The sequence below is a fragment of the Podarcis erhardii genome, assembly GCF_964252035.2.
Source record: "Podarcis erhardii genome assembly, chromosome: 2".
NCBI lineage: Eukaryota > Metazoa > Chordata > Lepidosauria > Squamata > Lacertidae > Podarcis > Podarcis erhardii.
Window position 1 is genome coordinate 60251293 of NC_138498.1, and position 12463 is coordinate 60263755.

The 12463-nt window shown below is 41.4% G+C and overlaps 1 protein-coding gene across 1 annotated transcript in view; it reads left to right on the forward strand.

Annotated features, from left to right (window-relative positions):
• The window catches only part of TGFBI (transforming growth factor beta induced), a 40577-nt gene that overhangs the window by 3526 nt on the left and 24588 nt on the right, over positions 1–12463 (forward strand). Inside the window, exon 2 of the mRNA XM_081850368.1 lies at positions 434–532. Within this exon, the coding sequence (XP_081706494.1) occupies positions 434–532 (99 nt within the window). The remainder of the gene's footprint in view (positions 1–433; positions 533–12463) is intronic.

Consider the following 12463-nt stretch of genomic DNA (forward strand, 5'->3'; position numbering starts at 1 on the left):
TAGCAGGCAGGCTCTCTTCCAAGCCCCTGTCAATCAGCTGTCCTCCATATCCTTTTCCTCATCAAAACTGAAGTAGAGTTAATTTAAATTGGATGAAAATTTCTTCCTAAGTTATAACTCACATTCGCTCACACACTCACTCAGGGGATCACTTGCCCTAGTGGAAATATACAAAGTTCGAATGCATTCAAAGGAAGGGTGCAATAGAGGTGGAGGAAATCTAACCTGGCTTAGTGAAGAGAAAGTTCTTTCACATTTCAGCTTCATTTATGATTTATATTCTGATCTCATGGAAATTTAAACTGTGGGGGTAATGATTCCTTCTTTATAAATATAATGCTTCTTTTAGGACTTATTATTTACAAGACGTCTTTCAATGCCAGGGTATGTATAGGGAACTCAATATATATATTTTTCTCTCCTTTACCTGTAGTCCCAATGTGTGTGCTGTGCTGAAGCTCATGGGAACAAACCAGAAATACTTGCCAAACTGCAGAATGTGGTACCATAGGAAAATCTGCGGCAAATCAACGTAAGTACTTGAGTGGTTTGAAGAAAATACAGTGCTGTGAAGCAGATGGATCTCTGTTGGTTTTGGGGTGCTGTGCGGCAGGTGTCCGGTGTTTCTTGTTACCACCAGGCCAAACATAGTTTGCCAGCTTCACAGCTGCCCTGTTTTCATAGTACCAGGCGTGCTGTAAAAGCAAGAGGTCTATCAAGCCCCTGAGAAGCACAAGTCACTTTGGGGTTTCCTTTCTCAGAAATCTGCAGCTAACCATAGTGTGCCATTTCCAACTCAGGTCTACAAACCAGATTTTGACTTTGGTTTGCTATCCTGCTTGCAGGATAAACCAAGATCGGAGGAAGTCAATCGCACGAATGGCAGCACATTATCCTAAATTCTACCTTTCCCCTTGGGAAGGGTCATTGCTCAGTAGTAAAATACATGCTTTGCATACAGGAGGTTCCAGGTTCAAATTCCAACTATCTGCCCCTAAGACTGAGAAAGCCCCCTGTCTAGGGAATTGAAGCCTGTCAATGTATACAGTATTGGATTAGAGTGGCCATGCTTCAAGTAAGTCAGTTTCCTAACACTGGTTTACTTCCAGTGTCATTTCTGATCCACCCTTATATAAGAACATAATCTGGATCAGGCCAGTGTCCCATCTAGTCCAGCATCTTGTTCTCACAGGAGACAACTAGATGCCTCTGAGAAATCCAAAAGCAGGACTTGAGCACAACAGCACTCTTATCTTCCTGTGGTTTCCAGCAACTGGTACTGCCTCTGGTGCCCCTAAATCATTGCTTTGCAAGTTTTAGGGACCTTCTTAAAACCTGCTTTGTGTCTTTAAATTGCTGCTCTGACCTGCATCTTCCTGAAAGATGGTGATTATGTGACTCCTTCTGGCAGAATAACAGAATTCCATATTTGCAAATCAATTTGTACGCCTGGTCATTCATCTCCTAAAATAAACAGTCCTTAGATAATGTTGTCTCAATAATGTTCTGTTGACATAAAAATATTTTCTGGGGAAAACATGCAGCCACATATGAGAAGCCTTTCTCAGAGTGTGGGCATCTACACTACTGAATGTGCAAGGGATCCATTTTTATGAAGTATTTTGAATTCCTGGAGCCTCTTGAGTCTGGAAAGAGCTAGTGAGAATGGGGAATGGATGTGGTTGTTGTCAGAGGCAAGTTAGTGGACTGGATAGATTACTGGGTGACCCAGTCTATTTCCTCTTAACTAAACTTGAGTGTCCTAGTAATTCATAGCACCTCCATGTAAATCAGACACAAGATTTATCATGATAATCCCTTTTCCTGGGATTATCCCTTTTACTGCATAGCACAGTGGTCTCTTCTCTTCTTTTGAATTTATTGATGGTAAACTGAGGGGTGCTTTCTGGGGAGATCATTTCCTTGTAGAGAAAATGATTCACACTGTCATGTATGAAAGATATTGCAAGCCTGTTTTGTCATAATTACATGGGTTTGTGTAGATCAAGCGTATGCAAAACTATCCGGCCTTTGTTTGCAGCCCCTTCAGTCGCACGAGGAAGACTTTCAAATCAGTCCAATGCCTGTCCCTGCAGATGTTAGCATTCAATAGACCTTGCATAAAGCACCCTAGGAAAGTGGCCTCAACACGTCCTCTTGGAAGGGGCAATCTGCACCTAATTATGAATGTGTGCAGTGCTGGCTGGCTGCCAGGTATGAGTTGAAGCCTGCTAGTCTTCCAGGAAAGGTGTAACCTCCACAGGGTCACACTAGCTCCAGGAAAAAATGAAATTTGGGGAGGGTGGGCGGAGGGCGAAATGAAACAGTCTTTTTAAAGTTCAAGGGAGACTCCAGACAGCTAAATTCACTTGAATGACTGTTACGTTTGTCAGCAGTAACAGTAAGTGTAATTTTCTAGATATGCTTAGACAAATGCAGGAATGACAGCAACAATTTTCCAGGGAAACAGAAGTGGGTCAGTGAAAGTTACGTGACCAAGTATCTCCATAGAGGTGGAAAATGACATTGTCTCACAGCATTTTAAAAACTCAGTATCATATGGTGAAAATTAAAGGCACAGAGTATTTCTCAGGGAAAGGGTGAAAACTCTATCCCTCACCCCACCCCACCCACTTTTTTTAACTAGGATTTTTACCCCAATGCAGACTTAGGACCAATTTGAACGTTACCATAACAGTGTGCTTGCTATTTCTGCATAGTTGGAAACAGGGCCAGCCTAAAATGGAGCAGAAAATATGGCTGCTCCCTCCACCAGTCAAGGTGCACAGTACCCAAGTCTGGTAAAATTATTTTGAAATCAAATTATGTTGATACAGGAAACCTCACAAGCACCTCTCTCCTTCCCTGGCAGTAAAAATACAAGAGCAATAAATTAAACTATCTATTTGCTGTCCTTCCATGAAACCTTCAAATCTTCTACTTGAGGTGCTTACCTCACTCTGTCATGTGGTTGGGCCAGTCCCAAAGTTCATTGCTGGTGTGGATATTTAGCTTGCAATCCAGCCAAACTTTGTGGATATTAAATATGCAATTCAGCCAACCACTGTGGAGAGCAGAATCCAGCAACTAGAGTAAGCAAGAAGGAAACATTCTCTGTGAACGGAAGTGGGAAGGCTATACTTTCAACCAATGGCATTAAAATTAAAAACGTAGAGCAATTTCAAGCAGGCCAGCCACCAACCTAGAGCTGGACTGAGGAATAGAAGAACAGTCAAACAGTATGTGAGTAGATACAGTGCTCAATCTAGCATAGCATTAGGTTTTCATAAGCTCTTCTGTTTCAGTGGGCTTAAGCAGACCTAACTTCTTGTTGGGTTTAGGCTGTAGGAAATGATTTCTTGACGGGATTGTCAAGCAGCACAAGGAACCAGATCTTTATGGTGCTCAAATAGAACTATACTGCTTACAAATGGAAAGTTGGAATATGTTTACACTTTTTAAAATTTTCGGGTGATACATAATAGCTCCCCCTCTTGTTCTCCCTACTGTCCTATTATCCATGTCTTGCAGTAATCATGACTATAAGTTGGTGCAACAGCAGATGGCAAAGGAGGTTGGGCAACATGCTGGATGGAGCGACCTGCAGTGGTTCCATCTCCCACTGTATTGAGACAAATGCAAGAACTCAGGGACATGACCTGGCAATGCTTTTCATAGGCCACTATTTCTTATGCAGCTGGGAACTCCCATCAACCCAAGATAGCAGCCGTATTACTGTTTACATGACCACTGATCCCATAATGATGAACATGTGAGTCAGCCATCCCTTATCTTGCCAGGGACTGTTTTGCTTCTCATATGTATAAACAAATCAGAAATTGGAGTGAGTTTGGGAACTTGATTAAAAAGTCCCTCTCTGAACTTTCCTTTGTTGACTGTTGAGTTGGAAATCCAAAAGGCATAATGTTATGCTTTCAGTGCTGTTTCTTGCAGATGGCCTTCAAAACATGAACTCTTTTACTAAGTGAGCTTTAGGAAGTAGCCCTGAAACTATTAATAAAAAAGGGTTATGGAATGCAACAGGTAGAAACAAGACAAAAGAAATCTGTTTTTGTGCAGAGTGTATGTTTTCCTTTCTCCCTCAAGCTTTGCCCTTCCCCAAGTTCCCTGCACCGTCAGTCTATCTTGCATTTTTGGTGTATCCCTGGTCCTTTAGTCAGCACAGTTTGTGGTTTCTCACTTCCTCTATTAAGCCAGATCGCAGATGGGATCATATGTCCATTTACAGCAAGAGCGAAGTGGGAGGGGGGGCTCTAATCTAATGGGTATATATGATATATGCATTATATATATGATATACCCATTAGCATGCAAATAGTCATGTAAACAGAACTTTAATATCAGCTGCCGTGTGTGTGTGTGTGTGTGTGTGTGTGTGTGTGTGAGAGAGAGAGAGAGAGAGAGAGAGAGAGAGAGAGAGAAATAGATAACTTAATTGTTCTTCAGCAGAATAAACTGGAGATTCTATACTGCGCTTCTTTGTTGATGGGAGAAGAGGAGAAAAAAGGATGGCTCTGACATGAGCCCTTTGCTTCCATTCAAATCCATAATGCAATTACTCTTTGATCCGAGAAGAATGTGGCTGTCCATACTGTGCAGCTGGAGGGTGTGTCTCCCATCATGTACATATTTTCCTTCAGCACGGATTAGCCAAACGTATTTGTGATGAGCCATTGGGCTAAAAGGGAATTTTATGATCATTCAGCAAAAATGTTGATACTAGAATCATAGCAGTAATTGTCTGTCTAGCAGGGACTTGTCCAAGCTTTGATGAATTAGTATATTTAGAGGAGAGTGCCACGATACGAGCAAACCATTTTAGGGGACATTGAGCTGGCTGTAATTTGGGGGATCAGTTGAGCATTTCCATTCTCCACAATACTGATATGCAGGGGGGTGCTACAAAGCATGCTAGTCCTGCACTCATCAGGACCAAATTAGGTTGCATACCCCACATAAAGAGGCTTCCTGCATTTATCCATATCCATATAGACCCACAGGATTCAGACCGCATTAGAGCATGCCTGAACAGGAATGTTTTAAAGCACCTTCAATGTGCCAGCAGGCTTGGGCAAATTTCTCAGGGCAGCCTTTCACGCTTTAACTGTGTTCTTTGGTACAGATACATGATCACAAAATGCATATGCTGTGAAGCATTACACATATATAAAGGCAACTGCTTTCTTTTTACAAGATATGGAAGGAGCAACTGAGAAATGACTAGGCTTCTGTTTCTGTGTATTTTTAAGGATTGTGATGATTTGTACATTCTTGTACTCACTCATCTGTACTGACATGCTGTTTACATATTTTGCACTTGGATAGAAAGAATAACCCACCCAACAAAACAAATAATAATACAACCCCAACAACAAAATTACATGGCAGAAAAGACCTTCTTCCTAGGTCCCTGCCAAGCTGATCTCCCTAGCGTAGGGGCCCTCTCCTATATCAGGGCTCATATGGGAAGAGATGCTCTTGAGACATTGCCAGTAGCATGTTGAGAGGTATATAGTGCACCTTCAGCTTGCTGATGTTCTCAGATGTACTTTAAAAGCAAACAAACCCCTGTATCTCATTCTCAGTTATTTGGGCCATCAAGTCAAGAATATCTGGAATAAGACGTAGTTCAACATTATATAGGAAGCTGCCCTATGCCATGTCAGACAAATAGTCCATCTAGGTCAGTATTGCTGACACTGACTGGCAGAGGCTTGCCAGGGTTTTAGACTGGGCATTCCCAGCCCTACCAGGACTTGACAGAAACTGAACCTGGGGCCTTCTGCATGTAAAGCAGATGCCCCACTGCTTAGTTACAGCCCTTCCTGAATATTTGGTTCAACTCTATAAAGAGTTCTGTCTATTGTTGTTGTTTTTTAAAAAATCTGTATTCCACCCTCCCCTTCTATTTTCAGACAAGAAGCTCATTTCAACACTTGTCTACTGTGGAGTCTCAATAGAGTCTAGCGGTTATGAATCACTGGCACAGACACAGCTAATGTAATTAGAAACATTTGCCTCAACAGGGTTGCCCTCTCTGTGTTTCCCTCTGGATGTCCTATTGCAGAATATTAATTTGGAAGACATTTAAAATGTCTGCAAAGAAGAGTTGCTGATGATAGGTGTTCTCTCCTTCATACGTGAGGGTGGGAACATCTGCCAGCCCAGAGAATATTAAGTTAGAGGTATAGAATGTGGGTTCAGATCCCTGCTCAGCCACAAAGCCACTTTGGTTAAGCCTATCTGGAAGAGCTGCCAAGATAAAAAAAACAAGTGGCACATTATGACATGCTGTGTGTGAGGTAGCACACAGCCAATTCTCACTCCTGTCACCAGGTGCTGTGGGGCTCCACCCCACACCAAGCAATGGCACCATGTGGCACTAGGGCTGTTGGTTGGAACTGTGGACGGTTGCAGCTGAGGCATTCACACAACAGAAACTTGGTGGCCCAAAGAGCCAGTCTCCTGCCCTTGCCTGATTGGTACAATTTTCCATGCCTTCTGCATTTATTCAGTGTGGGGAACTTCTCATTGAGGGAGATACCATTTTATCTTTCTGTCCTGCTGACATTAGCCTCCAGCCACTTGCTTGCCGGCCTCAAAGTATTTACCCTCTAGCTTTCATATCTGGTACATATAAAGCTCCCTGAATCATGCCTTGTCCATCAAGGTGAGCAACCAAATATGTTTAATTGCTGTTCCTACAGGTTTCCTGCAAAGCTATTTGATGCTCAACCACCATCTTTCTTTCTCTGGTCAATACCACTGGTCTTATTCTTTTGCACATCTAAAAGCCCACCCCACATCTCACTTGCATGAATTCTCCTACCCTGCCAGCCCATTTGATGATATTCACGATGGTCCGCAAAGCATTATAACCATCTCCATTCCTACCAGCCTTCTTGGATGTTACGTTCTGCAGAGGCGGCTTTCTTAGTAGTTCCACTACCCTTAGAATCCTATTCTAAAATGTATGCATAGTTGTATGTGTTGCGTGGCAAGGTCCCAAACCCTCCCGGGAAATTTAATAAAGACACATGAAACAGTATTTTAGGTTAATGGGTGAAAAAGGCCACAACTTTATTGGTTACAGAATGTGAGTGGTACTTTTTTTCATAACATTTGAAGAACTACAAAGCTAGAGTATTAACTGTGTTTTGATCCATATATTAAACTGGGAAGTGCAAATCAGAAGGGCTTGCTTAAAAACGTGGGCCATAAAATAAAAAAAATCCTTGGGCATCCCCAAAATCAGCTACTTTGAAATATGTAGTAGAAGTGAAGACTTCACCCTGCTGCCTTCATAAGGCGCAGGGCATTCTTTTGGATATTCAGCATTTTGAATGTGCTCTTATGTTGGAAGTAGATCTGATACAGAAGTTGGTTTGTATAATTGTCAGCCTATGTTTGGATAAGTTGTGGATAAATTGGCCTTAGAGCAGAGGCAGCTTATGTGACATCATGGTGTTTTATTAACTGTACAGTGAAAGCAGAGCTCTGTTTGGTTAATTATGTAACTTTCCAGAGTTGGATACTGCAGGGAAAAGGAAGATACCCCCCCTGCCCCCACTGATAGATTTATATGTGCCTTATGTTTTGTTTTGCCCGTTCCATAGCCAACCTGGAATTATTTGACAGCCTGTCCCACAAAAATGTAAACAAAAATAGCTTTGCCACTTGATAATTAGAAATGAGATTTCATAAAACTAGAAGTGGGTGGTTTGTCCCTTCTGTCATTAGGGCTACTTCAGACAAGCACCACTGATTACCTCCCCTTCTACAGCAATGCACTTTGGTTCTTGAACATGTACAAAAAATAATCTGCATAATTTTATTTCTGCTTTAGGCATCTTTATACTGCTGCTGTTTCCTGTAGCTCATGGGGCCACCACTGTGCTCACAGACAAGGCAGGTTCTTGTGTGGACTGCCATGCCTCCACTGGAGGAGTGCGAGAGTGGCTGCCATTATTTACATCCTTGCGGATGTGGCTCCATTGTTCACATCCCAGCCCAGTGGGAGCCCCGTGAGCTTGCAAGGCAACTAATGAACCAGCCCTGCAGCTGCTGCAGCCACAGACATTGTAGCTGCTGTCTCTATGCAAAGCACTTATCGTCATCAGCAAAGCTTCTTTATGTGATCATGTATTCAGGTATGTGGTTGCATGAAGAACACAATGGCTGCTTGTTTGTGTGGGAACCAGCCCTTGGAGTTTCATGATATTAGATCCTTTTTTAAACAAACAAACAAACAAACAAACAAACAAACAAACAAACAATGTGCTTCATTGCTGTTCTCCTGTTACTTTTGAATTTATATTCTTTTTTTAGCCACATGAAAGGATTTTTCCAGCCTTGGGGTGGGTGGCGATGATACTGTTTTTGAAATCAAAATATGTGGATTTTGTTACAACAAACTATTACTCATGGATCTTGACTAGGCCGATACGTTTAAGCTTATTTTTATTATTTCAAAATTTCACTTTAAATTAACTCTGAGATGCTAAGAATAACTGGGAGGGGAAGCAATGGCCAATACAAGCAAGGATTTTCCACACATTTTGAAGTCAGCGTCTGATTTACTAATGGAAAAAGATTTCCCTTAAAACCACCCACCAAATAAGGCAGGAAATGTGTGGTTAGAAGCCATTTGAGTATATAGGACAGACACTCATGGTGTAAGCAGGTACTGATAGGGGAGTTGTTGACTTAGTTATCTCAGTGGAGCCAAACATTCAAATTATCACTCATTGCTAATCAGACATCATAAGCACAGTATATAAATGTATCACTGTTCACAGAATATACTAGTGATTTGTGCAGATTGTTGATTCTGAACACTGGGTCCAGTGGTCCTCTAGGAACTGAATTTGGTGCTTTCATTTCATTTAATTGCTGGGAAAAAATGATGTTTCTATAACCTTAAGAAAGAAAAACCTACCTTTTCTAGCCTCTGTTAGTTTGTATGGAAGCAGAAGAGAGCAAAATCTGTTTAGAATATCCCAGAACAATTGGGTAAATAAAACATAACAATGTTTTTATAGAATGTGAAGAAAAGAGGCAAATAGTGTGCAGTAATTATGGGTAATTATCACCCTTACGTGCATTTTGCTTTGTGTACACACAGAACAATTGTGTGTCCAATCATGGGAGACAATTTGTATTCTTGTATTATTTGAAGTGTTCATTTGAGATGATTTACTTACTTCTGATGTGTATGGGCTTTGGAAGAGTGATGAGTGGCCAAATATGATTGTTATCATGATTGGTTATGTTGAGCGTGCTCCAACTATAGTTATACACTGCAAAACCCGCAAAAGGTGATTGATTTTATGATAAATTGGGGGGAGTGTTACTGTTGCTTAGCCTATGACTGAGAGAGGCAGGCTGACCAATTCAAAATAAATAGGGAGTAGAGAAGATCAAAAATATTGCTTTGTTTTTGTTAATGTTTTATTTAATGGTACATATTTCTGGGAGCCAGAAACCAGAAGGTCAGTGCTCAGTAACCAGCATATCAGGCTGAGAAAGGAGGCAGGAGCTAAACCCAAGGAAGGAGGGAAGGGAGTCAGAGGAGATAAGATTCTGACCCTATTGGTCTGGAAACCATCAAGCTATTACTCAAAAGCAACCTTGCTATGACCCAGGGAACTCAATGCAGCACAGAGTTGGGCTGAGCTGAGAGCACAATATAATCTACAAGAAAGGCTGATTGGAGCCCAAACTCACCACAACTTGAACTGGGAATGTCTGAACAGCTGATCTAAGTGCTTGCCTTGGCTGTGATGATGTGCTGCAGCAGACATAACCAACATCTGTATGGTCACAGGCTGCTCTGTTTGCAGATAAGTGTTTGGAGGCTGGAAGTACCGTATATTTTGCTGCACATACTGGCTTGACCATTGGGTCAGGGAGAAGCTCCTTTAAGAGATGGGCTGGAAGCAGCAAGAAGTGAAGGGGTGTGAGCAGCTGCAGAGAGAGGGAATGAGGTGGGACAGGCTGCAGGATCAACCCAAATGGAAGTCTCCTGCATTAAATCAACAAGGAAATGCTTGTCAACCAGGAGCAACTGAGGGGAGAGGCACCCCCAGAACTCTTGGCAGCAGTGATCAAGATTGGCTGATGAAGCATTGAATGAAACAGATTGGTTATCTGGAAACTCTGTTCCGGCCATATTTGGTGACAGATTATGTATATATCAAACTTTTCAATTTCTGTTCATTTGTATTAGTCTATAAATAGTGTTTAGTGCCATTGTTATTGGCCATTGTTCAGCTTGTCTATATTGCAACACAGGGGTCTGTTTATGGCATATTGCCATGGGGCAGGGTGTCAGCAAGGTTGGGGTGCTGCAGGCACTCCCACCAGTGTACCCAGACCACCCCAAACTCACTACCATCTGGGCCTGCCCTCATAGCATGATGATAAGCTGCTTGCCAGCACAGAGGTGGATCGGGATATGGAGCACACATTCACAGGCACAGCATTACTCAAACAAATATGTACACCTTAACCTTACATACCAGATTCAAAAGAGATGTGACATAACTGTAGCGGCTTATACATTATTGCTCTTAGTTCTTTCAGGCCTCTTGCCAGTTGCTTTGAAGCTGAGGTCACTTCCACCGCTCCCCCTACCCTCTGCAGGGTCTTCCCAAGCAGATCCATCCGCGTTTAGACTGCCCTCCTGAGTTTTGTGTACATTAGGTTCCTGGCCTATTAGCCGCACTTCATTAACCTCCCATCTCTCTATAAATAAGCCTTTGGGAAACGACGTCAGTTCTCGAGAATTCTTTAGGTTAAACTTTGGGTGGACTTGCCTTTAATCATTTCTTTGTGTTTATTCCAGTTTTGAACCAAAGTGCTGTCTAGACTTTGAGAGAATATACAATTGGCTCTTTTGTGTCCAAAAAGAACAATTAAGGAATACAAAGTATGTGTGTGTGGTTTTTTTCTGAAGAGAAAGTAGGGTAGATGAGATTGAAAAGTTGTACCAGTGGGGTGTTGAGATCTCTAGAAGTAAAAAAAAGCAATTTAGCCGTTTCCCACATGGAATATATAATGTCTAGACAATCAGTCTGGATTTTTTGGTGCAATTTTGCTTGGAAACTATGACACATAATTTATTTCCTTCTATAACTTATGTACAGGTATTTGCTACATGCTAAATCTTAATTACCTTGAAGAACTTTGTTTCATTCAATAGTTTCCCCTGTTCGTTTTTATAACATATGAAATAATTTTACCCTTGACCTCCCTCCCCAGAATATATATATAGAGAGAGGGGTGTGTGTGTGTTTTCTTGGGTATACTAACTTTCAACCAATTTTACAACTCTGGTCAGCAGTCAACACACTATTATTCTTTGCATTTTTGTCACTGGAATTAAATTGTCCAGTCTTTTCTAAATGTTGTAAAGCTAGAAATAATACAACCCTGGGGAAATCATGAACCTGCTTTGCTTATGAATATTAAAGCAGGTCTGTTGCTGCCTTTTTAAAAAATTGCATTAATGTAGGAAGCATTTTTTGTAAAGTGAAAAAAAAAAGTTGGTACATAAATTGTAGCTTAATTAAAGTGTGGTCTACTATGGTGACTTCATTTAATAGCATTCAAGAGCAGAGAAAGAGCAAGCCAAGAGCTATTAAATCTATCAGACAGTTCATTAGCGTGTGCAATTGACCAGCTTCTGTTTTTTCTCTAAAGCCTCTGAACACAACTAATTGGCTTAGCTGCTTGGTTTATATTGCAGAAGAGCATTTGCTGCTTTACTTATCTTTCTGCTCACAACATAATTGATGTGTCCCCTGTGCCCATCCAAATAAGTATGGAGGATAAATGAGGCCATCTACATCAAGGGAATAATTAATTCCTAATGTTTAAGGCTGAGAGCTATAATTTGATCCAAGAAAGCAAAAAGTGTGTCTCAAGGAGAGAAGTAGTATTCCAGAACTGGTGGGCCCATGAGAGAAAACACTAGGTTGCTTTGTTAAGATAATAAACATAATGGAATTACAATGTTATCCAAACAATGATTAAATGTGGTGTACAAGGCCAGTGGTTCCCAAAATATCTTAATCTGCTAACAAAACACAGCACTTGCAACTTCATTCCTTTTAAAGTGGACACAAAAGACTGTTACCAAACACTCTGCTTGTTCTTCAAGAGGCTCTGTACACCACAGAGTAATTGAAGTAACTGAAAGCCACAACCCCATACATTGATTCTTAGAAGTAAGCAACACTGAGTTCAGTAGAACGTAGTCACAAGTAAGCAAGTATAGAACTACAGCTTAACACTTTTAAGATTTAAGAAGTAGTAGTGGATTGCTGGAAGCTCCAAGGCATAGGTGAGGCACCTGTGGCCCTCCATATGTTGTTAAACTACAATCCCCATCAGCACCAGTCAGCATGACCAATAGTCAGGAATGGTGGGAATTGTAGTC